The 27,966-nt window shown below is 41.8% G+C and overlaps 1 protein-coding gene across 1 annotated transcript; it reads left to right on the forward strand.

The window, feature by feature from the left end:
- The first annotated feature begins 601 nt into the window (after positions 1-601).
- On the forward strand, positions 602-27,901 carry LOC142053926 (sodium-dependent neutral amino acid transporter B(0)AT3-like). Its single transcript, XM_075086154.1, has 12 exons — positions 602-758; positions 8,862-9,002; positions 11,131-11,268; positions 15,504-15,685; positions 16,049-16,159; positions 18,773-18,885; positions 19,165-19,293; positions 19,909-20,065; positions 21,728-21,932; positions 23,578-23,737; positions 25,522-25,684; positions 27,689-27,901. Exons 1-12 carry the CDS (start codon positions 602-604, stop codon positions 27,899-27,901), a joined length of 1,869 nt encoding a protein of 622 aa, XP_074942255.1.
- Positions 27,902-27,966: the final 65 nt, after the last annotated feature.

A 27,966-nucleotide genomic window follows, 5' to 3' on the forward strand; every position in this document is an offset into this window, starting at 1 on the left:
CTTGGGATTCATTGACAGGTGGGAAGAGATTAACCTGTAGCAGTTAGGGTGAAAACGGACCAAATTCTAGTGTTTGAACATACATGGTCCAACTGTTCTTGCTTTGTTTTTAATTTACTTTTTGCACTTACAAAAGATGACTTCATTCATTTACCTCTATTAACAGACTAAGAAAGGAAACGGCAACACTTTATTCACAGATTTTTCGAAGTATTTTTCAATTTTAATGAGTCCGCTGTAAAGGTTTCTTTTTAATTATATTCAGCGTCACACTTCTCTGAAAGTATCTGAGAACAGAAGGAGAACAGAAAATAAAAACCTGTTTGATCCCAAGTTACCCATTAACAACATATTCCCAAGTTCTCTAACTATAGAAGGAGCTGCAAAAAAGTGGAGTGGTAACTCTCTATATAATAATAATTCCTGGTTTTGTCTTTAAACTACAACTTTGGCAATGACAGGTTCCTTTGCATCACGTAAAAAGAAAGCTCCACCTCTTTTTCCGGGATCCTCCAGCCACCCCATATAAAACCTGTAGGAGAGACAGGTTTTGAAGCATCTCTCCATTTATGGGGAGAGGGGCCAAGGATATTTCACTAAAATGTCAAAAGGTTTATCGCTGCCACCTCAAATCCCTAAAGAAGATGACAGACCCAAGTGGGACAATAAGCTCCAGTATATTTTAAGCTGTATCGGATTTGCCGTTGGTCTGGGGAACGTGTGGCGATTTCCATACTTGTGTCAGATACATGGAGGCGGTAAGATTGAAATGGGACTTTGCTGAAATATTAAACTACAATTCTAGTATAACTATGCTAACTTATGATGAGCATGGAAGTTATATATTCACATAATTTCTTGTTTTAACTATATAATTCCCATAAATGTTTTGCACCAGTTAGATTAGCTTTTTCTATAGAAGTATATTTCATTTAAAATGATGCGTTTGTTTAGGAAGGAAGACCAGACTGACACTAACTCTCAGCAAAACTGATGTTAAAGTTCTTGTACTGCTTCTATAGTTCCAACAGAAGCAGGAAACTGAACCTGCAGCTTGTTACCTAAAGAAAATCAAGAAGTCCTGGGGAGGCCTGAACAAACTGGACCCCAGACAAATGGTCGTCGTGCTTTCCTTTGGGAATGTGAGCAAGTCGTTCCCCTCCCTTCTTTGATGCTCTTAGGAGCTACCTCATCATCTAGAACTGCCCCAGCACAAAACTAAATTGCACTTTTTGATGCCTGTGAGTCTGTTTAAAATGCTCAGCTGATAGAACTGCAACAGGAGCCTGCCAGGTGGTGCGAACAGCTGCCCAAGCCTACCCCTGGGCACCATTCCTACACAGAATTGCTTTGGAAGCAGCCAATTTAGTAAATATAAATGAATCAGAAGAGAGTACTTGATAATTCATCTATACTCATTCACAGTAGCCTTTGAGATCTGCCATGTTAAGGTGTCTATAGCAGAATGAGGTAGCAAATTGTTTCAGCCCATTATTATGCGTTATCTTTCAATTAACTGGAGAAACAGAAAATTCAGACCTGGAGAAACTGTCAAATGACAGAAAAAATTATTAAATCCAAGCTTGTTCTACCAAGGTATCTGTGTTACTTGATGAACTACATATCTTTGAATCAACCAAGGAACCAAGAATGGATGCTGCCTTTAATGGAAGGAGGTGTTTCAGAAAGAAGTAGCCACTTAGGGACTCTGGTAAGTAGCTGAATGAATGAGATATAGCAGGTTGTATCAACAAAAAGAATCTTGGTGTATATAAGCAGAGCACTAGGAAGTAGGTGGAGATATTGCTACTGATACTAAGACAACTTCTGAACTTCTGACTTCTTCTGAAAGTCCACCTTTCAAAGTCAACTTGAAAAATCAGACAAAATGCAGAAAAGCCTCAACAATTATTCAAGGTCTGGAAAACTCATAGGACAAGGAATGACTTAAGAATCTAATCTATTTAGCTCATGAAATTGAAAATGAAAGAGTACGTTTATCATAGTCTATAACAAGAAAATGGAAATTATTTTGGTGGCAAGGAGCTCTTTAGTGTTGAACGTGTGACAGCTGGAAGCTGTGATTACACAATTTCAAATAAGAAAAGAGAAGAAGCAGTAGCTTAGATTCATTCCAGGAGACTTAACATCTTCCAATATTTATTTGCAAGATGTGAAACCCAGTGAAACTCTCTCAGAGGAGTGTAATAACTGGGTGGCTAGAAAGCCATAGATGCAAGCATGCTGTTTCTCTGCGTTTGCCCATGGGAATGGCTGGAAAACGCCTGTCACTTCAGTTAATGATATATGCATTAATGATATATGATAAACGGCTTTAGAGAGACACCTCCATAGTAGATATGGAATGGGGGCTGTGAGGAAGATGCTCTTCTAGAGTAGGAGCTGTAGGTCAGACAAATACCTGCAACATCTCAGGTGGCCTTTCTATCTTGGAGCAAGGGACCAAGCATTCAGTATTAACAAACAACATAACAAAACTAACATATTGTGATATTTTCATAATGTAATGAACAATTAACACAAATTACTCAGTTTGAAACTCACAGATGGGACCATAGCAAGAGGCATCTCCTCCGCACATCTCTTTACACAGAGCTGCTTCTGGGGCCACCAGCTGCATGAGGCTGCATCAGCTTTGTGCTTCAGGTTTTGTGCAAATCTCTGTTATGGATTAAGATTAAATATTGTTCTACTGACCATAAAAATGCTCTCACACCTTCCCATAATGCACCAAGGGTTGCTTCTCCGTGCTGGAGGTGGGGGACTAGCTGTGGCCAGCTGTTTTTCAACCTCTTCAGATCCCAGCCTCACTTCAGAAGATCAGCAACACTCGCCTCCTACTGAGGTTTGATGTCTCCCCTCCATTCCTCCCCTCCGCAGTCCGCTGCATCCCTGTCCTACAGACCACTACCATCCCAGAAGAAGTATGAGTCCAAGTACAGGGAGACCCACAGTAACCTGTTTTATGGACTGCACAGTGTTCAGAAAGCCTGTTCCCTTGTGTATCCAGCTTCTGAGCACTGCATATCCCACAGAAGCTGCTAGGGACAAAGAGACAGGGTTCAGAGCAGGCTTTAAGATAATGAGTCATTCCTTTGCCCCATAAGTAGTAACTCTGCCAGTGAAAAAATCAGTTTAAAATAGCTTGCAGACTCAAGGCATACAACTACTTTGCATCATTACAAACAGCAGCACAAGGCAGTAGTGACTAAAGGTTAATGTATGGTCACTGGATTTTAACAAAGGGCTCAGAGAGCTCTGGATGCTCAACAGCAGGATGGACTCGGTAACGAAGTGCTGTAGAGTTTGTGAATAATTTATCCCAGAAAGCTGGCACTGGAAGAGTTTGAATGAGTCATCAAGACCACCAAGAAGACAGAGCTGTTGTGTTTACACCAGTGTATAATGTTGCATTTTTCTTCTGCCACTTTAAGGCAGTGATGTGAATAGGGGTTGCCTTTTTGAGAACAAACAACTTAGATGCAAAAGCCCAGTAGGTTTTCGGGGCTACTGGAGCATAAATCCTGCTTGTGTGCATCTGAAGATGTGAACACGGGAGACACCAGCAGCGCTGCAGTTAACTAGGAGCCCTGAGAGGTGCAATGGCTCCATGCCTGTGGCCACAGCCACAAGTGCAGCAAAACCTGATACGGCTATGGCATAGATATGCTCTAAGGCTGAATGGCTTCAGCAATTCAGATCAGTTTCACAGCTGCTTCAGGTAATATCCAAGTGTTTAAGAGTTAGGCAATGCACTTTTCCTCATTTCTAGATCTTTTAAAAAACAAGAGATAAAAATAAGTGCTTGTATATTTGTCTCATGTCAGCTGTTCTCATCAGACCTCTGGACCTTATTCATCGCACATTAGTGTTACTCAGTAACTCGAATCTAATATAATATCAGTTTTGCTGACATTTATCACCTGCTGTCGTTACTGATTATTTGGATTTATTGCCTGAGTTAAGTTAGTTATTTACTCTTCATGACTAATGGACGTGAAGGTTGTTTGCCAGAGTAAGTGGAGACAAACACAAAGGTTCCCAGGCAACTGGGATTGAAAAGCAGTCTCTAAATGGCCCAGTATATGGCTTGTCACTTAAAACTGAGGCTCAGACAAGTCATATAGCTATATACGTACACGTACAGTCTTCTCAGTATACCTAAAAAATAACCAAACCCGACCTAGTTCCAGCTGGAACTTACTGCAGTGTTTTACTTTTGATTATAGCTAGTATATATATACTTGCCTAACCCATGGGTCTTAAAGATGTGCTAGTGCCTGAACCTACAGGATGACTGAAAGATACCTTTAGCATTAAATACAGTTTCTTTCTAGGAATATAAATAGATATAAACACTAAAGTCCTGCCAAAAAGGGAGAACTGTTTACTTCTGGGGCAATGATGTACAAACTTTTATAACGCATGGCCTACCTAACCTTTTGCTAGAATATGAACTAAAACTTGTTACAAAATGCAGTTGCCTGGCTCACTGTGTCCTCAGAAGGAAAATAAAATCTGGGAAGAACAACAGGTATACCTGGAAGATACTGTAAAAGAAAAAAACAGTATGTGGGGAAGAGCAAAACAGTTCACTCTCTGATAGAAAAATTAATTGTTTTACAACAAGTAACAAACTTCATTTTCTGGATTGTTGCTGTGTCCTGCTCAAGTCCTTGGTGAAAAGCTATGGCATTTGGGGTTGATCGTTTCATAACTTGTTGTATTTGGTTGCCCGTTACAGCTCAGGTTGGTGCATGTTTGCACACGGGTGCTGGTCACTTACATCCTTCAGTCATAAATATTTCATAGGGAAGTTCATCAAGGTTATTTTTTAAGTTGATCTACTGGTGTTACCCATTTCATTTGAAATAGCTGTTGTCTCCTTGGTTTTCTGGACATGGCTTTAGTTCCTTAAATGCTGCTCAAGGAGACAGAGTCATTTACATGGGAAGCTCAACACTGCAGAATTTCAGAGTCTGTAAGACATGCAACATGGCCTCTAAGTCAAAATCAGTGCCATCATAAATATACTGTGCAAATATGACATTTGTAGTAGCTCATACTTTTCATCTCGATTAAGGCGTGTGCAGAAGACATAAAAAAGATCATGAAGATCAGGAGACAGGGGTGAATATGATTAAGTTGCTGCTTTTTTCCCTGATATATTCATGTGATTCATTGCTGTGTTGGCTACTACACTGTTTAGCTGAACTCCCGTGGAGAAAGGGGGACAGGTCTGATAATCCCCTTTCAATAGCTAATAGCCTTTTCTTTGTATCTGAACAAGCAGTTAACACAGGTACCTTGCCATTAAGTTCTCAGTCTTCTGGAAAAATGAACTCATCACCATTTCTACTATGTACCAACAGAACCGGTGAAGGGGATCTCTGAATGCTTGTTGCATTGTACTGTACCGAGATGTGCTTTCTGTATTTTTCAGACTCTATAGATGCATTTGCTTTGGAATTACTATTTTGCCACTTTTCGGGCCACTTCAGTCTTCATTATAAATATTTTTTTCCATTCCTAAATCTCTGATCTGAAGGAAATTTATTATTTGTGTTCTGGCCTTTCAAATGCTGTTGTGTCTTTAGATCATTGTTTCAAGTTACTTGCCTTATTTCTGCTAGATGATCTGCAGGTGATGCTAAGATGCAATATTAAGCATGTGGATCAGTTCCTCTAAGTTTTTCTCCACCATTTAGGAAGTCTTCACTGGTACCCTGACATCAAGCAAAGCTGTTGGGTTGTCTTCTCTGCCTCTCGCTGAGGCTCACCAATTTCTGCTGGTCTTGGTACATCTAGATTAGGAGGTCACCTGGCTGATACTTCAAACTGCTTTACATTTCCACTAGTCAGGTCTATTGCTCTCTCTTTATAAGATGTGAGAAAACCAATTTGGCTGTTTTACTCTGCTTTGCTGGTTGCCATGATTCAGCTTTAGACTGCACTCCTTCATTAGCCTCATGGTCATTCTGCCCTCCAGAGCATCAGCAACTTACCGATACGTGCAGTATTGGTAATGTTGATAGCCTCATTTGAAAAAGCTCTTGTAGGCTTTCTGTGCCTTCTCACATGCACAGGGATTGTTCCTTGGCTTTGTGGTATCCTTGTGCAGGTTTCTCCTTCCAAAATAACTTTTAACTCTGGTAGATTTTGGACTGGTTTTTTTTTTTTCTTTTTCTTCTCCTTGACCTTCTTTTAGTAGCACATGTATCTACTTGCAGGACGGATGCTTTATGTATCTTGTTTTTCTGACAGAAGGAATGGTGTAGACTAAAATTTTCCTAGGTCATGCCTCAGGGATGCAACTAAATTGTGCCCTGGTGACACTTTTGGTTTTTATGGGCATTTCTCCAGGCTTTTAAGGTACTTACAAATGCTTGATCACTATCATTTTCCTTATTCATTTTCTGAGAGGAAAAAAGTTCCTGAAGCTAAACTTTTGTTTTTAGAGGTTGCTCCCAGGCTTGCCTCTTATGTATGTCATTTATTTTCCTTTCACTGTGGAGCTCTAGAACATGTAGATATAAATGTACTTAGGATATCCAGATATAGAATAATTTGCTTACTAGCACTTTATGATGTTTCTACTATGTTTCTACTAAGGTTTCCTTTTTCCGTGCCTCAGGGAAGCCAAACCTACTGAGTTTCTGCTGTACCTGTGCTGCAAGTCATATGGTGCTGACAGGGTTTTGCTGTGCCTGTCTTTGCTCTGTTTTGTGATACATGCTCTGTGTTAGGTACCAGCTCACTTCTTCATTCTGCTTCTTTGATTTTCTTCTTGCCTTTTCCATGGTCAGATGTCTTGTGGTATTTTCTTTTTTTTTTTTTTTTAAGTATTTAAATTCTGCCTTCTGGCACATCCTCCCCTATCTATTAAACAGAGCCCTTGACTGTATAGCGCTAGAGGATTCCTACTCACTATTAGATATCTGATACCTTTCCGGTATCCTTTTTGTTTCTATGGATTTTATTGTGGAAATTAATAAGATTTAAGTGCTTGAGCAGGCTGTCTATGCTTTTCCTGACTATTGCCTTTTTGCCTAAAAATACTGTAAAGCAAAGGCATTAATAACTAAAACCATATTTTTACACTACAAGCCATTTATTTGAATTAGGTTTGAGAAAGATTATCTCCATTAACTATTTCTTCTTAGCCCAGTTTTCTGCTGTATTTTCATATTTGCTGATAGCATACTTTTTATATTGTTCTCATGGAAAACCAGTGAACCAGTGTTTTCTTTCTGAATGTGACATTATGTTTTGCTGTGCTATAAATATGACTGGAGATACGTACAAACCAGCACAAAATAAACAGGCTTTTATCAGCAGAATATCTAAACATGCTCTCTTGTCAATGGTTCTGCTAGCAAACAGAAAAGGGGAGAGAGATAACAGAGAGCAGTTTGCACTAATTATTATAGTTATTTCCAGGGAGATATGATATGGGAGACAGATCGGTCCCTTACGGAGCACTTCGCCAGCAAGAGCCCGGCATCGCATGGCTGGCAGCGGAACAGCTGCTGCCTGGAGCTGGTGTGTGGCCCGCAGCCGGGCGAACAAGCAGAGTGCCCCGCACTGCGGTGCTGCAGTCACTTGCGTGAATGTTTTGTTCTTCCCAGGGGACAGCCCAAGGCATCAGGCTGTCAGGAGGGCTGGGTGGGCACCCTCAGGTGTGCTGTGGAGGGAGATATTGCAGCAGGTTTGAAGGAGAGCGCCAGACTGAACATGGAGAGAGGTTACTGAGTTCTTGCAGAAGGGATCTGCAAATTCCTTTTTATTCACATGGGAGCTTCAGTAGGTAGCTCCAGGTGAGATCTTGTCAGGTGGTAAAACACTTAAAAATAAACTGTTGTGGATCTTAACTCTCTCTGTAAATCTCTCTTGTAGGGGGAGCTTATAACAGCCACTTTAGAGCTTCCTCCAAGCAAGGGGACTACTGAGCAGGGGTACTGAGGATCCAAATTGAGGATGTAACATTCTGGGAATTAACTGTGAGAATCCTTTTTCAAACCTGCTTCTTAGTGGTTAAAACTGTCTCATAAAAAACATTACCTGTGCAAAGGAGGGAGACCCAAACCTGTGCCCCTTCTGAGGGAAGATGGAGGAGACAAGGCATTGCACACCATTTTGCAGGAACCAGCCAGGCTGCCAACAAGATTGGTGCCTGCCTACAGGCGCCCAACAGCCCATGCTGCCTCTGGTCCAAGGGAGCTGCTATGAAAAAACCAGGGAAGACAGAGAGCATACAAATCAGGATGAAATCAGGTTTCATTGCTCCCAAGTCTCACAGAACAGTGTCACCCTTGTTTCAGTTTTTCATTAGCCAGAAGCTCTGTGCTTTGAGCAGAACTTCATGCAATAAAGTAACCTGGTCTCTTGGGGGTCTCCAGCACAAAAGCCTGCTTTACCAGCAGAGGACAGAAAAGCATAGTCCTGAAAGCTTTAGGGAGGGAAATGAGGCGATGCACTGAAGGGTAAACAGACAGTATAGGGGAGAGGTAAGCCCTTGTGCTTCATGCACAGCAGGAGAAAAGAAGATGCTTAAAAGAAAGGGAAATGGAGGAAATAGTAAGGCTATTTATAACGGGCTGTAGCAGTGCCTGAGGGGAAGCATCCTCCAGCACTAAGCATCCCAGTCCTTCTTCCTACACCTTCACCAACAAAATTACCAGTAACAGGTGTTACTTGGCAGATATCCCTAGCAATGCTCCCTCTTGCAATGCATCCCACAAGGACTTCGTTAGGTTCATAAAGCAGACAAGTTACAAAACAGTAACTTCAGTGATATTCATATCATCCTGGGGCTTAATTCCACTTAATTTTGTTTTCAGGGGCATTCCTGATCCCATACGTCATTGCTCTTCTCTTCGAAGGAATCCCACTGTTGCATCTCGAACTGGCCCTAGGACAGTACCTGAGGAAAGGCAGCATCGGTGCCTGGAACACCATCTCACCTTACCTTGGAGGAGTCGGTACGTCTGTTGGGGTCACAACTCAAGGAACCACAGCTGAGCTCCCACCCAGCACTCACAGAATCATAGAATGTCCTGAGTTGGAAGGAACCCACAAGGACCGTCAAGTCCAACTCCGTCCCCTACACAGGACAATCCCAAATTCACACCATATCTCTGAGGGTGTTGTCCATGTGCTTCCTGAATATCGCCAGGCTTGGTGCCATGACTGCCTCCCTGGGGAGCCTGTTCCAGTGCTCCACCACCCTCGGGGGAAGACCCTTTTCCTAATATCCAGCCTAAGCCTCCCCTGGCACATCTTCCTGCCGTTCCCTCGGGTCCTGTCACTGGTCACCAGAGGGAAGAGATCAGCGCCTGCCCCTCCTCTTCCCCTTGTGAGGAAGCTGAAGACCACGATGAGGTCTCCCCTCAGGCTCCTCTTCTCCAGGCTGAACAAACCCCGTGACTTTAGCTGCTCCTCATATGGTTTCTCCTCTAAACCCTTCACCAACTTCATGGCCTTTCTCTAGACACTCTCTAGTAGCTTTATATCCTTAACGTGCCCAAAACTGCACCCAGCACTCGAGGTGAGGCCGCACCAGCGCAGAGCAGAGCAGGACAATCCCCCCCCTCGACCGACTGCAATGAAGGGCTTGATGCACCCCAGGACATCGTTGGCCCTCTTGGCTGCCAGCGCACACTGTTGACTCATGTTCAGCTTGCCATTGACCATAACCCCCAGGTCCCTCTCTGCAGGGCTGCTCTCCAGCCTCTCGTTCCCCAGTCTGTATGTACATCCAGGGTTGCTGTGCCCCACGTGCAAAATCTGGCACTCACTTCCTACAGACCTGTGCCTGATGCTCGCTAGGACATCATTCCCATCAGGTTTTACCCTAGGCACACAAGAGCCTTAGATGCAAACTTCATAACCTCTGATGTGGCAAGCATAATGATCATGAGCTCTGCTAGCCTGTGCTGCTCTGTCCCTACATTATCTTGGAGCTTACACAAGAGTTGCCCACCCACAGTTCCTCTCACTCTTTCCTCAGAGGCCCTCCAGAAGCCAGTCTTTTTCTTCCAGGGACAGTCAAACTGGAGCAGAGACAGAAAGATACAAAATCACCTAAAGATCCTAAAGCACCTGGGAAAGCTTCCTTTCTGGAGAGAGGGGCACAGTGGGGTTACTGAAGGAAGACTATTAACATGGCTGGGCATGAGGGACAACCTACACGGCAGCATGCATCAGACTGTTGTGCAGTCCTGTATCAGCAATTTTTTCTTTTATTTATTTAAATTAATAGATACTGAAAAAACTTATCCTGTGTCCTGTGTGCATTGTTAGACTGCAAAAAGTGAATGGGAACAGCCACCATTAAAGGCCTGAACCATCAGCTCTACTAGTTTTGAGACAGCACCCTCCTGCCTGCAGGGGCAAGAAGAAACCCTTGGATGCTCCAGCCAGCACTGCTGGACCACGCCCTGCTTTAAGCAGGTGCCTGAAAATAGAATTGGCAGAAACAGCCATGCCTGTGGGCGTGTGTGGGAGGAGAAGGTGTGGGTAAGAGGAGTTATCTAAAGCCCAGAGGGCAACCAGGAAGAAATACCAAGAAGCAGGGTGCTGCCTCCAGCTATACCTATCTCCAACAATTAGGCGTGTCCATCCTCCCTTTGCAAAAATGCAAGGAAGTAGGAACTCTGATGTCACTATTCTTCCTTCCTTATTGTAGGAGCAAAATAGTTACCAGTTTAGAGCATATATGTGTGATTTGGGACAAAAGAATGCCCTCATGCAGCTGCAGCGTGCTGTGAAACTTCAGTCTCTCTTGGTGTCTGCTATTAAAGTTGTCCCATGTTGTAGAGAACAATGTATTATATATTAGAGCAAAGATTTCAACCCTAATCTTCTACATAAGTAGGGAGCATCCACTTTCTTGGAGCAGGGCTGGTGAGCTGGGGGACTGTGCACCAGTGTTTAGCTAGTGAGGACACAAATGACCACCTTTCATATGAAAATCTTGCGGGGTGGAGTGGGAGGGGGAGGGAAGAGAAAATATTGAAAAATCAGGAAAACATGAGCTTCTTAGAGCAAGTGCTGCGATAATTATTTTTTCCAAAGCTTTTCTAAGCTGAGATCTTGTGCTTTCTGCAGGGGTTGGTTCGTGGATGGTGTCAGTTCTGGTGAGCTTATACTACAACACCGTTTTAACCTGGGTGATGTGGTATTTCATAAACTCCTTCCAAGAACCTCTTCCTTGGAGTGTTTGTCCTCTAAATGAAAACAGAACAGGTAACTACCACTTTGAGCATCACTGGTAGCAAAAGCAGGACCACAAACATCAGAGGCTGGGGGCTAGCAAGGGGGAAAGAGAAATTTTGTTTATTTTTTATGCTCATGCTCTAATACAAATGTCAATCTGAAAAAGCATCCTCTGTTTTCTGACTATGGAGAAATAGTCCTTTATCAAGGCATACATCTGTTATCATAAACCACATATCAAGAGACATGAGATTGTTAGAATAATTAAGAACCAAATTTATGACTACATCTTTCAGTAACTGCTTTAAATAAGACTTTTGAGTTTTTATTAGGCAGTGATGCATTGGTTATGACTCATAACAAGCTTCTACAGAAGCCTTTCAGTTCATTTGCAGTCATGTGCTGAGAAAGATCAGCTGAGTTGCCAGATCAGGAAACACAGTCCTACTGGAGAACTTTAGTTTCTGCCTGTAGATTGCTGAGCCTACTTTTACACACCCAGCAAGATAGCTTCCTAGAGCAGCTAACCAAGAAACCCCTGAGAAGAGAAGCCACACTTGATTTGGCCCCGAGTTGTGCACAAGACCTGGTTTGTTTTCCTGTCAAAAAGCTACAAGAGTGATGATAGCCTACTCAAATTCATCATCTTCACAGGAACAACAAATGCCAAAAAGTCCACGACCCTTTTTGCCTGATTTCAAAAAGGGAAACAAAATAACAGTGTTTAAAAAAAGAAAAAGGAGTACCCGAACACACAAAACACTTTTAAGGTAGCAGAGAAACTGCTTACAGAGGGAATCTTTGAAGCTCAGACCAAATTCAGACTATCCATTACGAAACATTTAGTAAGACCAAAGACAGTGTACGTAAGCAGGACAAGGAGGACTGCTCTCAGTTCTTTAAAACTGTTTTTCAGCTTTCTTTTTTGTTCAGAGCACAAGAGACAAGAAGTTCCAGGGCAGAGCAAGAAACATAATCTGAGTAAGAGGCTAAGAAAAAACACGAAACATACCAGAAGGCAACTTTCTTTTGGAGACTTTAGGATTATTCTAGAGTAGGAAGAACATTAGACATCCCTAATCTTTGTTAGAGAAGTAGAGAAAATTATTTGGGCCTTAAGAAATAAGATTCATTCATTTTTCAGGATACAGATGTCCCAACTAGTGAGCTAAACAAATGTTTTCCAAACCTGCTTTGGAGATCAACTTTTTAATCAACTAGTTTGGTATTTAAACCCCTGGATTTTTAGTTAAGCATCTTTCAGAAAATATTGAAGAAATACTTTCAGGATGGATTTTTCAATACCAGTGCCAAGATGGGAAGAACCTGCACTTCTCCATCACAATTGCAATGCTCTCTCCAGGGAGCTGCTTCCTAAGTGAGTCAAGTAGCAGCTGTTCCTATCTACCAGGTTTAGCTGAACCTAGACTAAAGTGCATTATTTCAGGCTCACGTACTTAAGCTGGGACTAAAGGCACAAGAGCAACAAAGCTTTTCGCTACATAGCAATTACTCATGTACCCTCCTACAACCCACAGACTTTCATTCAACAGCCAGAAATGGTGTATTCAGAGGTAACTGGGATTGCGCTGGCCAGTGTATGTCTGGGTGCACGTCTGCTCTTTTAAGTTCAGAGCTGAGGAAAGGACACCAGCAAGTCTGACTACAAAAGCGTCCTCATACACTGAAAGAGGATCACCAGCTTCAGGTGTAATGACATTTCATTGGCAATGACACTTTCAAGTGTAAATTTGCAGCCAGAAAGTCACTTAGGTATATCAGTACATCATACACCTGCAAGTTACTTCATTCTCCACCTTGCAATCTCCCCAGATTCTTGTTTGAAAGTTTTATAAAGCCACGATGACCACAATCATGATTACTCCTCTCCATCAGCCTTTTGCCAGCTAGGCTAGCTTTCCAATTTAGCTCAGAGTTAACGTCAAGATTTTGCCACCATCTATTCAGGTCACTTCTTTTGCTTTTCAAAGGTAGGTGCCCTAACTCTGTCTGCTAGAATTTCTATAGTATTTCAAGTGTTACAAACCAGGAATCTCCTCTGCTGTCTCCACTGGGATTTGCTGCACCTGTTCAATTAAAAATTTAGCATTTGTAATTGTTTCTAATGTAATCTGCATTTTCCAGTCCATTTTTACTGCTTGGCAGACCTGTTATGGCTCTATTTTACAGAATAATGAGAGCAAAATGTTGACTTACCAATATTACCTTTTTTACATTAGAAATAACAATTTTTATGATGCCTTTTGTCACGGCTCTTTCGCTTTTGTAAAAGGTCTTCCTGTTCTCTTTAGCCTGCTAGAGCTGATGGCTCTGCACCCCGGGGTCAGGTGGCAGCGGGTACTCCCCTGCTGCTGGGGCACCACTCCACAAACCTCTCCTGGAGCCAGACTCCTCAGTCGGTCCTTTCTCCAGAACCACAGCAGAAGGACCCACAGCAACCATGTCTTCCAGAGGCTGGAGGGCTGCAAGGCAAGGATGGAAGGGAGGCGCACTTTGCCTTCTCCCTCTAGTTGAAAATACTTGAATTAACATCTGCACAACAAGAGACTGCCTAAAAGAAAAGGAATTTATCAGGGCAAAAAGTGAACCAAATTCGATTCACCATCGAGGCTGTGGGGCTGGCCACCTGTGAGCACTGCAGCGTGCTTCCCAGCTGCAGCCATGGGGGAATGAACTCAGAGGATCCCTGAGCTCTTTTAATTGCCACATTGTTGATTCGCTTGTTCTCAGAGTTTTGCTGTGAATGGTGGCTGTTTCAGAAGGGAGCGAGAGGTCACAAGACAAGGGACAAGTGGGCCAGTCTGAGCGCTTGATTGAACAGGCTGACATTTCATACAACATGGAAAATCAAAATGGAGGGAGGAGTTGTTTCTTGTACCCTCAGGATTACCTTCCTAAAACATATCATCATGCCCAGCTCTGGAGTTTACGCAGGAGAGTAAGGGAGGTTTCTTGTAGCCACTTAGCTCATTCAGCCACCTCAAACTTACTACCAGTAAATACAGCATCAGGATGTTGCGAAAATACAGCATTTTATAATTCTCCTGCCCACAGACATGCTCTTTCTCTTTGTCGGAAGAGCACTTACCATCTGCGCAAGCCTGGGCTATCAGCCTTTCGTGGCAGGACAGCGACAAACTGCCCTGCACGAGGTACTCTGCTCAGTGCATTAGGTATTCTGAGCAGAAGCCAACAGCCAAAGCTAACAGGCCTTGAAATTGGGGAAGGAGGGGGAAAAAAAATTATTCTAAACTTGAGTGGGATTGCATGCAAAACAGCTGCTTCAGCAGAAGACACTGCAAGAAAAGTAGCTTGCTCTCCTAGGCAGAGGAAGAGATGCATTCAGCTCTCACCAGGTAGGGAAAGGAGAAAGAGCTCCCCCAGTCTGGGTGCGTGCTGGACCTCCTGGTTACAGGGACTGCTATCAGTGTCACCTCTGTTAGCTCCACACTGTGTAACCCCAGCTCCTGGAAATGCACAGGGCTGCCTCGTGCTCTCAGGACCCACCTGATTCTGGCTGGGAGCAAAGGCAGAAGCTGCAGCACCCAGGGAACTAAGGTTTCCAGCTAAAGACAGCAGGCCAGCAGGTTTCCTGAAGATCCTCTGTCAACCTCCTCTTCAGGCATTTCAGTTGCACGGAGGCAGAGGGGTGAGCAGGGGTTGTGGCATACATCGTGTTCCCGGTTCCCTCTTCGCCAGGTACAGAGCCTGGCTGGGCAGTGCCTGCTCCCCAGGGCACAGGTACCCAAGGTTCCTGCTCACAGAATTCCTGGAAACATGAACCAAAGAGGCTGATGCCTGGGTCTTGCCCCACTACAGGGCCACCACATAGCCAGGGGATCCTGGGTTTAGCTGTATCCTCAGGTGCCTGAACCTTGTTATGGCTCCAACAACTTGTAAACATACAGCTAAAAAGTTTCATCATCTCCATTGCAATTACAGTTTCGATTCTACCTTGCACTGAGTATGACACCTTTTCTATTTAGAAGGTTATTGCTGGTGATGTTCTGGTGAAGGTCTCACGTAAGTCTCGCAGTCTCAGACTGCCGTGACAGAGTTTGTCTTGCTGCACGTTACAGGCAGCGCAGAAAGGCCATTTCAGTCCATCTCTGATTTGGCAGCCCACAAAAGACCGTCCTGCCACTCTCCGTTAGTATAAAGTATTGCTGCCTAACCATACAGTCAGTGGGAAAAGTATTACCAACTTTAAAATTTATTCTTATGCTTGCCACATTTTTTTCCAGGACTCAACAAAGAATGTTACGAAAGTACCGCGGTTAATTATTTTTGGTACAGGAAAACTTTGAACATAACACCCGATGTCACCGAGAGCGGCGCGTTACAGTGGTGGCTCATTTTGTGCTTAGCAACTTGCTGGGCAATTGTGTACCTCTGCACCATCCGAGGAATTGAAACCACAGGAAAGGTACGGAAAGGATAGAGAAGTGCATTATATCACACTTTGGTGAGTTCCATATTTACCACACTAGCACCATTTCAGTGTGCTCCTTGTCCAACGAAGAGATAACAGCGGTGCAGGTGGCTCAAAATGACACTGCTCTCCTCCTCCATTGCAAACTCTTCTGCCCTACCAGTCTCCCCTCACACAGTTTTAAGAGCAATTTTATTAAATATATGCTCTGCAAAAGCGCATTCTGCTTCTTTTGAAGATGCCAATGTTCACCTGTGGCTGTCTTATCTAGTATTATTAGGATTGTACGTTGCAATAACTTAAATGGGATTTATCAGTGTTATTGTCAGTAACTGTCTGTCTGTTTTCTTACTTTAGGCAATTTATGTAACAGCAATATTTCCTTACCTGGTCCTAACTATATTCCTTATTCATGGACTCACTCTACCAGGAGCCACTGACGGTCTCACTTACCTCTTCACCCCTAATGTAAGTATTGCTAGATATATTATTTTTCCTTTTTCTCCCCCTCGGATCTCACACTGTATATTCATTTTCTAGCAACTCCTGATCTAGCTCTCTATCCAAAAGCTCAGCTAAGCTCTTTTTTCTGAGATGAAGTGATTTAGTATTTTAATATACTTTAGCAAGACAAGAAGCAGCAAAGTATTTAACAATTCTGTAATAAGCATATCAGAAAATATTGTAAAATTGAGTATAAGTATGTTAAGGGTGCCTCGGTCTTGAATGCATAAGTGAAACCAATGCACTTCATGAACAGAATAATCTGTCTTTTACACATGATAAAGATGGGCTTTCCCTGCCAGTGCTACAGAATTTATACAACTTCAATTTTTAAGAATTCACAAGGAAAAGAAGTGAGGAATTACACTACAAAGTGATTATTTTTTTTAAAGATTGAAAGTAATTGTCTTCTACCCCTGTTTCTCCATAGCTGAAGCTTTTCCCCTGCTGTAGCTGTCCCTAAAACAGAGCTGCTGGTATTAAGGAGAATGAAAGCGTTACCTTAATGAACTGCAGTATTACTCGTTGGCCACTTGCTTATGAAAAAAGCAACAGGTGCTTTTACACCAAAATTACATATCACAGGGCTCCCAGTATTTTTAATTCTGTTTTAACAAAGTTTCTGTCTGTGTTTCATGTGTTCCAGTATTCAAACATGTCATCGCCCGGAGGGGAGCAATTATGCTTCCTTTCTTCATTACTCCTGTGTTCATCCATTAACATTCTGGTTGTGTATCTTCATCCGCATGTTTCTAGCTTCAGCACATTTTTTATTCTGAAGACACACTTATAAAATCTGTATGCCATATTACTGAAAATAAAAAGTAACATTTAGATTCATAATTATTTAAGACCAGGTAATAACATTGCCATGGCATGCTTGCCTGTCCACTATTTCTTCAAGTTTGGGGGTTGATTAGTATCTTTTAGCGTCAATAAATGCATTGCAACACCAAACTAAACCACGTCCGGATTCATTTGCCAAAGTCCCCAGTCAGAAAGGCAGACTTGTAACAGTCACATCGATCAGCACTGATAATTGACTCGGCAGCACTTAATCAAACTCTGAAGGCCACGCAGCAATGTGAATGCTGAGCTTCTGCGCTGCAATAGCTATCTAGTTCTGCACCCGCACAAGGTCCTGCCAGTGAGCATTCTGGCATTGCAGGGTTTGGTTATGATCTTTCAAAATAAGCCTCTAGAAGATTTGCCTAAGCTGAAGCGTTTCGGCCAGTAATGGTTACACATACCTGCCTGCTCTGCTCTGGCACAAAACGTTACACCAGTTCTGCTGTGGTCAAAGCACCGGCCTGCTTGTGGAGGAAGCATCTGCAGAAATGGCATTCACTGCACCCATCCACACTGAGGCGAACCCATTATTCTCCCTCTTCAAGTCAGGCCAGCTTCAGAAAAACCCAGGATGCTATTAAGGGTCTTTTGGCACGCGTACCTCTCCTTCCTACAAGTGCTCCTAGTAGGATCGCTCCTACAAATGCTCCCAGTAACGTACTAGGATGAATAGCGCAGGCATATAGGCGCAACACAGAAAACACACAACTTGCCCTGCAGGACTAGGATGGAGATTTGATTTAGCCTGATGTAAAACAAAGTGAAATACTCTACAGCCCCGGTATTACTTTTGGGCCAGATGGTTTTTAAAACTCTCTTTCTTAACTAATACTGGTTTCTATTCCCCCTACTCGACAACAGATTGAAAAGTAATTCACGTGGTAGGGTACAAATATAACACGCCACTTCTTAGTTTCTGCAGGAAACCAGTATTTATTGAGCACATTTACATTTTTGTGCATTACTTATGTTTTATCTTTTTCTTTTAGACTGATTTTAATGGTGAGATTCCTTCTTAGTGTAGCTACTTAAAATTGCGTATTATTCTCTGTAATCCAACAATCATTGACTTTTTAATTTAGCTTCCTCTATCATGTCGCCCTTACATCAAAATTCAAATTTCACTCTGTCAATTTCTCCTTTTTCCTTATTTTTCCTATGTTGCCCTTTTGTTTTGTATTGCTGTTTTCACAGTACTTTGAATCTAAGATGCTTTTTTAAATTAATATCCTCTTCTTGTCTGCTTGGGCTTCTAGTCTTTTTTTTCTTTTTTTTTAAGCAAATTTGGAAAGCTATGGAATCCCTTTGTGTCTTAAAACAATGAAGGTTTAGTATTTGTTTATACAGTTTTAGGAAGATAATATTCTTAAACTGTAAGTTACCCAGTATGTGGATTAACAAAAAGAACTAAACTGAGGGCAAATGTAGTGTATTGTCCCTACTGTGTGCCTAATGCCTATCATTTAGAAACACATTTTTGTCATCAGACAGAAGAGGTGCACAATGAAACAGATTCTATAATTACTACATACATTTAAATAGACCAAAATATGTCTCCAGAAGCACCTGCTTTACTGACACATTTTGTGCTAATTTCCATTGTCACTGTATTTAGATGGCAACACAACTCTCAATTTCAGAAGTGAAATACAAGACGAGCTATGAGAACTGGGAGAGAAAAAGAAATTTTAATAAGCCTAATACATGCATTTATTCCAATTATTTCAGCTGAACACTTTGAAAAATCCCCGTGTCTGGCTTGATGCAGCTACCCAGATTTTCTTCTCTCTCTCTTTGGCTTTTGGAGGGCTTATTGCATTCTCAAGCTATAATCCACCAAAGTAAGTAGAATTACAACTTTATAAATTGGCTAAATTCTTGCAGCATTTCATGCAATTTTCTAAAATTTTCAGAACTCTTTCCATAGGATCTTTATAAAGGATCTTCGTTTTTCCAAAGGAATTTAACAGCTGCTGTCTTTCTAAAAGGCCAAATAGATTTTCTAACAGGAAGGGGGAGGGAATCTAAAAATATAAAGTGTTTGCAGAAATACCTGAGAGATTCACAGATAAAATACTGCCTATTTTTAATCACTTCACTTGTTTGTATGCAATTTCTAGAAATGACTGTGAAAAGGATGCTGTGACAGTGGCAATTGTGAACAGCATGACATCCCTCTACGCTTCCATCCCAGTCTTTTCTGTTCTGGGGTTTAAAGCAACCACAGGCTACTGGGACTGCTTGGACAGGTGAGAAACTTGTGTTTCCAGTGTTACACCATGGTTTCAATGCCTAAATAGATAATGCATTACTTGAAAAACACGCTTTTAGAGAATTTATTTTCACTGAAAAGGAAAAGCATCTGTATGGAGAAGTCTAATATAAAAATAGAAAAGTATTATGGCACTGATGCAAGAATGATCAGCGGTAGCATTTGTAAGAAGCAAGACAAAGTATAAAACAATTCATTGCAGGTAGTGCATCAAGGACCACATCTCCATCTTAGACTAGCATTAGAAGTAGTCAAAAAACCAACAGCTTTTCCTATTCCACCAGATTTACTAAGTTATTAAACACAAGTGGTGGAAATGGTCTGGAGAGCTGATAAAATAAAAATAGAAATGTTTTAGAGACTGCATCTGCATAAGGTACTCAGAGTTTGTATCCGAAAGACATTAAATAGTCTGAATATTTTCTCCTAACTATTTTATATATAAGTCCTCGTTTAATATTTTCCTTTATATTGTAAATAACAGAACAGAAAGTAAACGCAACTTTCAATTAATATCTGAATACATGGCATAGCATTTCCAGCCACATCATCTGCAAACATTTAAACTAATGATACGTTGGCTTCTCTGCAGGAACATTGTCAGTATCATCAATGAATTTGATCTTCCAGAAGAAAGTATCATGCGACAGAACTATACAGCCTGGATTAGTGTCCTAAATTCATCACATCCAGAAAAAATTGCTGGACTCAAACTGAAAAGCTGTGACCTTCAAGAATTTCTTGATCAGGTACCATAATTGCTTTCAACAAAGTAACCCTTTAAACACAATATATAGAAGGACAGGTATCTTCCATTTTCTCATAAGTACTTGTGCTTTACTCTAGTTGTAATGAATATATTATAACATAATCATGAAACAAAACAAATTTTCAAAATTTGAAATAACAACACTGCTGTAGGACGGTCTGAACTCAAGGTGCCCGGTACGGCATGCAAAATGACCTATTATTATCACAAAACTAATCTTCAAAGGTGCTCCTACCTGGAGCCTACCATGGGCGCTGGATTCAGTTCTACTTTGGTTTTCAGGAATAAACACAACAGAGGAAACATATCTAGCTGAAAGATTATAGAAGAAGGATGTTGAATAGGAGCTCCTAAATCCATATTTAGGAAAGTATATATATATAAAACCATCTATTAAAATGTTCGCTGTTTGCCTTCAATCACATATTTGACTGCCAGGAAGGTATCTTGTCACTGTCTTCCCTTTTATTTTCCTTCCCCCATCTTTCTATTCCCCCTTGTCCTCTCCTTTTTATTTTCCTCCTCTCTGAACAGGATCTCACAAATATTTTGATTTTTATTTTCCTCCAAACCCTTTCCTCCCACTAAAATACATAATGAACCCCTCCCTCTTCTTCTTTTCCCACCCTCCTAAAACATTTCTCCTATCACTAAATACAGATGTTTCCTCTCTGTTTACTTCTCCCACCTCATTCCACTTCCTCCAGCGATCCCACCCGGGCCTGTAATTCTCATTCACTACCCACCCTTTTGTAGTCCCTTGTACTAAGTCTTTACCACCTAATAAGAGACGAATAGGCCCATGGTTGGAGGAAAGAATAAGAAATAAAGGAGCTTGAGAAAAAAATAAAATCAACTCTTAGGACAAAAGTGGACACATTTGCTAGAGACAGAATTAGTTAAGGCTAATGCACGATAGCCTTAACGCAGAATGATGGTGAAATAGGCTCATTTACTCACATGATGGACAAATCCAAGGATGACATTCCAGCCCTGACACGAGTCAGTTTCTGTTTTCTCTGGCTTCCTCTGATGGCACCCATTTCTGATTTATGGTTTGACATATTTTTATCCCAAATTAAAGCAACATTAGCAGTTTTTCATTCCTTAGATTTAAATACCCTTGTCCTTGGGAGACTGAACTCACAGAAATTTGGCTGAAATTGGGTTTTTCCCTATTAGCCTTTTCTGCCCTAGTAATTATGGGGTTTTTGGTGATCAACAACTCACCAACTCTCTTGCTGCTAGAGTGGAAATCACATCCTTATTTACATATTTTTCTTTCCAGCAGCTATTACATCACAGATTTTTTTAAAAAGCATATTTAAGATGGTATTAGCAAAACAATTGCTATTTTAATTACAACTCTCAGAGCTGCTTTACTCTGGACTCATCTCTCTGTGCAAGCTAAAATTCTGCTCTATGGTTGTCTACACAGCTCTGATAGACCATTTAAAATTAAAATCCCCACAAACACTCCCCACTACCCATTTTCTCAACTGCTGGCTGCCACAAAACCCTGCAGGATGACCAGGACCCTTGACTCCAGGGAAGGACAGAAGCGTGTTATAATTCTCTATGCATGAGAAACTACATTTCCGCCATTATAATCCATATTTTTATCTGTTTGTGAATTCTGCAGAGTGTATCAGGAACTGGCTTGGCTTTCATCATTTTCACTCAAGCCATCATTCTAATGCCAGGATCCCAGGCCTGGGCCATCCTGTTTTTCATAATGTTGTTCAGCTTGGGCCTTTCTTCTATGTTTGGGAACATCGAGGGAGTCTTCACTCCTCTTCTAGAGCTTCGAATTATCTCTAAATCAATACCCAAAGAGCTATTATCTGGTAAAGTATTTGCTTTGTTCAAAGAAGGTGGCTTCTTTATAGATGCACAAACTACCAACAGCTTAATAAATATCACAGAGGTATAAAGAATTTGTAATATTAATTTAGCTATCTTATAGTGGTAGTAAGGGCAGTAGATTGTGTTTGCAGAAGATAAGCACATAGATGAGGTAGCAGTTATAGCAGAAGCTGTCAGATGACAGTACTATATTGCCCTTGCCAGGTTTTTCTCTTAGCTTGCAAGAGCTGTTTTAGTCTGGGAAAGTTTGTTAAAATGCTACTCCTGGAGTCAAGTTCTCTCTGAACTGTTACAGACATCAGGAAGAGCCTTGTCTTCACTTAAGCCTTCAGCGCCTAAACAAGTCACTTTAAGGCAATCAGTGACATCAGCTGGTCTGCCATAACCACCTGCGCACGAACTTACCACATTGACACAACTGTAAGACAGGTCATTCACCCCTATTTCATTCAGGTTTATGCTGCTACAGATTATTTCACGTTTAGTGTGAACACGCCAGAGTAGAAAATTACCTTTTGGAAACTGAGGAATGAGTGCGTGTGATCCTGTTCTTACACCAAACCAGAATCTTTTCAACCACAGACAGTTACTGAACCCAACCTGCTCCTCAAGAACCAGACTCAGTGGGAGTCTGAGAGATCCTACTGTGAAACTGGTCTAGAAAAAATGGTCTAGAAAAATTTCTGGCAGTTTGAAGTAATGGGTTAACATTTTTGCAATGCCCTTTTAAATTATTGTGGGGAATATTGCCGCCGTGCCTTTTTTAGAGTCTTCCTGTAGCATCTAAATTATATCCTTCTCATTTTACAACTCTTTATGTAGAAACAAATTTTTTTTACAAGTTGATGAGGTACCCATAATATTTTGAAATCGATTTTCCACTTGTGAGCTTTTTTGGTTTGTTTTTTATTTAAAAAAATTAAAAAGGTCTGGGGCCGATTTTACACAGCGTTGAACCAAAGGCCATCTCAGAGTCAGAAGCCTTTAGTAACACAGCACAAGGACATAAAAATTGATTTGCAGCCCACGTCTGCATCCAGCAACACTTTCCCTCCTTCCTCTCCTTCCCACATTTTCTTTCAATTACCCCAAATCCATATCTTGTTTAAAGTGGAACTGACTGTAGAGGAGTGTGGTGAAACATAAACCACGCACACCAGGACGTAAGGGACAGACATTTGTAGCTCTGGGCCCTCTGAGGAAATGGTGGGCAGAAATCTAGGGGGCCCTCACAGTTCTCGGGTGCTGGCTGTCTCTGCTTTGAGCATATGACTGCATGGAAGTAAGGGCACTTGAAACTCACTACGTCAGTCAAAAATTAACAGAGGACACAGCACAACACAGCCCAGGCTATCTGCTGGAAGTACTAACAACTGAAGGATGCTCTGAGTCATACAAGTGCACTCCTCCTGCAACAGAGTGGTGCCTCTTGGCCAACACACAGGGGAAGACTGAGTTTGGGAAGTGATATTAGCTCCCCTAAGGAAAAAGCTTGTTGTTGCTCCATGGAGGGAGAAAGAATAAAAATCACTAGAACAAGAGCAAAAATAATTTAGAACAAAAATATACTTACCAAGTTCAGTTCAGTTCAGTACCCCAGTAACAAAGATACCTTCTTTTCTTCAGGTATAATATGTCTAATTTGCTTCCTCATTGCTCTGTGTTTTACGCTGGGTTCGGGGAGTTACTGGATTGACATTTTTGACAGCTACGCAGGCTCGTTGCCTCTTCTAGTCATCGCTTTCTTTGAAGTGATTGGGGTTGCGTATGTCTATAAAATTAAAAGGTACGTTGGAAGCAGACAGAATTTTCCTCTCAATGCATTTTCCTCTCGCTCCATGTGTGTTACATACAGGTATACAAGACTACTTATTTCCGTAACACTTACAGGTTCCGTGAATGTAGTTATCGTTCTTTGCTTCAAGTCTCTTATATTTATAAAACAGGAAGGATAATCTCTGCATAGCACTTATGGAAGGGGGAATCTTAAGTTTAAAGCTAGAAAATCAACAGCCATTGTAGTTCTTTGGCCAATAGGAGTTACACCATCTTTCAGATATCCTCCTTTTACTGCCTTTTGTATGTTCTTGTATTTTTTGTTTATCATTATTTTTCCCCCCTCCAACTTCCTAGTAAGCAACATGCAGTAACTCCCCATGTTAAAAGGCTCAGCCTGCATGCTGAGAATCTCCACAGCCACAGACGCTAAATTCACTCTTTAGTTTAAAAGCTTTCATACATCCTTTGTAACCGTAAGTGCCAGAAACCTTATCTCATTTTGATTTAGAATAAACCTGCCTTCTCTACTCAGGGTCCTTCCGGCCCAGAAATTTCCCCAATTCTCAGTAAAGATTAATCTTTCCCCCTCTATAATTTACTCAGTTACATGTTGGGACTTCACCTTTCTAGTTCTTACTCTGGCACTGGAATCATGAAGGTCCTGACTTTTTGTGGATCAGTTTGTATACTGTATGGGTAATGAACTTATGTTTGGCCAGTACTGTTGCATATAACAGTGTTCCAGTATCATCTCAACTTAAGTCTTACCATAGGCTATGATTTTAAAAATAAGAGACTGAAGAAAAAAATCTTCATCAATTACAGATAAAGTCCCTGCATTTAGATCCTTGGAGTATTTCCCATGTTTAATGGTGATAAATCTCAGGCTATACTGTCATAAAAAATTTCACATATCCCTCTTGCTGCATGTACAGCTAGTCTGAATCTCCCATGATGCAGAAGCAGCAATAAAATCTGGTTTCACACACTGCAATCTAGACTCTGGATTCCACAGCACCTGTATTTTCTCTGTTGTGCTATGCATATACATATACTTTTTCCTCTTTGTTACTATGGGATATGAGCATAGCCAAATCACTTTTTCCTAGTTCTCAACAGAATTTCTAGTATCTTCAGTTAGATTAACAGAATTGACAACAAAGATGGTGTTTCAACACACACAAAAATCACAATTCCTACTCCAGATTACAAAATTCTTTCCAACTTGATAGAAACTGGTTATCACGTATCAAGCCCAGAACCATGTATCTAGTGCCCATTCAATGAACAAAAGGTAATACTGAGAGGTATATATAAAAGATCAGCTCCATGTCGAAATCACTGCCACTACTGACTCCAGAGGAAACTGGTTCAGATTGCAGTAATTTTGTCCCTGACCTGCTTTGATTCATTTGGTGCTGGTTACTTCAGATTTCTTGCTAACAAGCTATGTTTGTTCCCTTGGCAATTTTGTCTTTTTAAAATGTTTGAATAGTTCTACAGAACTGCTGTAATATTTTCATCACTTATTTGTGCCTAGAAACCTTAGACTAAGTGCTCAGGTAATATAAACTGACAATGTAAACTGATCATCCCTGGCAGGGATCAATAGAGAACTATTTTATTGATATTATTATTTACTTAAGTTTGTAGTAAGTTATTGAAGAAGGGTATGGAATAGAAGAGATTTAGGGAGCTGTACCATATGTTTAAAACTTACAGAAAAATATTAAAGGTAAAACTGTTACCACTTAGGCCTGACATCATTATAAACATGCCTCCTCTTTAAAGGTTCAGTAAAGATGTGAAATGGATGACTGGACGAAAACCTAATCTCTACTGGCAGATCACGTGGAGGTTTATTAGCCCTCTGCTCCTGCTAATTGTCTTCATGGCCTTTGTTACTCTTCAGATACAGAAGCCACCAAGCTATGCAGCCTGGAACCCTAAATACGTATGTTCCCAAATATTTTCTAAACTTTTAAGAAATGCAAGAGCTGTATACTTTTCGCCCTTACCAGATCCTTTAAAATTATTGCTATCTACTGCTTACCTGTGTACTGCAGCCTGCAGTGGTGCAATGCCCAGAATGAGAAGGCTCCAGTAGCACAGAGGTTACGAGCTTACAACTACTGAAACATTTTCCTGTTAACAGGACCTCTCTTGAGAAGACCCACATACGCTGTGCTCCGTATTTCTTTTGAATGTGTGTAATACAGAGAAGTGTTGAAGTGCAATGTCTCACAGAGACTCCGAACCTACAGGGGGTTCAGAGGTGGAACAAATGCACGAGCAGAGCTTTAGAGCTGCATAACAGATGCTGGGGATGAAAACATTTCTCAGTGATAACTACCAATATCACTGGGACCCTGATGAAAACATGAATGTGTAACTTTGACAGGCAGCCAGGGAGGGAGGCCATGGTCCGAGAACAGTGCTGGTTAATTCAGCACCAAAGAGGTGAGGATGCTGAGAACATGTGATCTGGATGGCACTGGCTCACGTCAGTTGCAGTTTCTTGGATACTTCCCAGATACACCCTGCGTAGGGGTTTGAAGCTCGATTCTGGCCTTAAACTGCATGAGGATTGCAGTCACCCTCACAGAAAGGCGCCACCCTTCATAGTATATATATGCGCATGGACTGTGACCTCAAGAAAAAGCTCTCTGCTCCCAGTAGTTCATACACCAGCAGTGTATCCTCCAAACACCATTATGTATCTATCATCCCAAACCAAAACTCAGAGCCACAGAGCCACAGACTTGCAGAAATGGCATTATCATCATTCCCTCCAAATCTCTCAAGTAAATATTTCCTATTTGGCAAAGATCATGCTTGGTAATTGCTGAAACCAGCTAAGCTTTGAGTATGTACAAAAATAATCAGAGCTCCACCAAGAAGGGTGGAAGTTGATCTGGACAGGCTGGATTGATAGGCCAAGGTCAACTGTATGAAGTTTAACAAGGCCAAGTGCCGGGTCCTGCACTTTGGTCACACGTAATGCTACAGGCTTTGGGAGGAGTGGCTGGAGAGCTGCCTATCGGAGAAGCACCTGGGGGTGCTGGTTGACAGCCGGCTGAACATGAGGCAGCCGTGTGCCCAGGTGGCCAAGGCGGCCAACAGCATCCTGGCTTGTATCAGGAATAGTGTGGCCAGCAGGAGCAGGGAGGCGATCGTGCCCCTGTACTCGGCACTGGTGAGGCCACACCTCGAGTACTGTGTGCAGTTTTGGGCCCCTCAATACAAGAGACGTTGAATTGCTGAAATGTGTCCAGAGAAGGGCAAGCAGGTTGGTGAAGGGTCTGGAGAGCAGGTGTTCTGAGGAACGGCTGAGGGAGCTGGGGTTGTTTAGCCTAGAGAAGAGGAGGATGAGGGGAGACCTTATTGCTCTCTACAACTACCTGAAAGGAGGTTGTAGCGTGGTGGGTGTTGGTCTCTTCTCCCACCGGGCTAAATGGGAGGGAAGGTGTAGATTGGATATTAGGAAATATTTCTTCAGTGGAAGAATGGTCAGGCATTGGAACAGGCTGCCCAGAGAGGTGGTGGAGTCACCATCCCTGGAGGTGTTCAAAAACCATGTAGACATGGCACTTCAGGGCATGGTTTAGGAGGCATGGGGGTGCTGGGTTAACGGTTGGACTTGATGATCCTAGAGGTCTTTCCCAACCTTAATGATTCTATGATTCTGTCTTTGATAACTCTCTGGGTAACCACTGCATCCCTAGGAGTATCTCACATTTCCAGGTATAAATCTTTGAAACTATAAAACATTTTCAGCCATCTTTAGACCCACAGGAAAGGCATAGAGAGGACATGGCCACTGAATGCTATTGTAGAGAAAGAGTAAAACTTTTGCTATCCTTACCATAACATCATAAAAAAATGCATATGAAAATCACAGCAAAATGTAATTGTACCTACCAATTATTTCTTTTGCTTGCTTTTTTTATCTCCATAGGAAGGCTTCCCTATGAAAGAGGAGAAAGTCTATCCACTTTGGGTACGGGCCATCTGTGTGCTGCTAGCTGTCCTTCCTTGTGTGTTTGTACCTCTGGTAGCACTCTTCCATCTGATCAAACGAATCCACAGAAGCAGGGACCCGAGCTTTGTACCACCAGAAGTGTTTTCATGCCAGGGGGCTAATAGCAACTTTTCTCATCCAAAAGAATAAATACCCATTGTATCTGCCTGTAAGCAAAAATAAGACAGCTTTTGTTACACATGATTACCTGTAGT

This window comes from Phalacrocorax aristotelis, chromosome 2 (assembly GCF_949628215.1).
Source record: "Phalacrocorax aristotelis chromosome 2, bGulAri2.1, whole genome shotgun sequence".
NCBI lineage: Eukaryota > Metazoa > Chordata > Aves > Suliformes > Phalacrocoracidae > Phalacrocorax > Phalacrocorax aristotelis.

What these genes read in the sequence shown, in the direction of transcription:
- LOC142053926 (XM_075086154.1), top strand. Translation starts at nt 602, where the DNA reads ATGTCAAAAGGTTTATCGCTGCCACCTCAAATCCCTAAAGAAGATGAC. An exon ending in TCTAAATGAAAACAGAACAG is followed by an intron (nt 11,269 to 15,503) that starts GTAACTACCACT and finishes ATTTTTTTCCAG; the next exon opens with GACTCAACAAAGAATGTTAC. An exon ending in CAGCCTGGAACCCTAAATAC is followed by an intron (nt 25,685 to 27,688) that starts GTATGTTCCCAA and finishes TTATCTCCATAG; the next exon opens with GAAGGCTTCCCTATGAAAGA.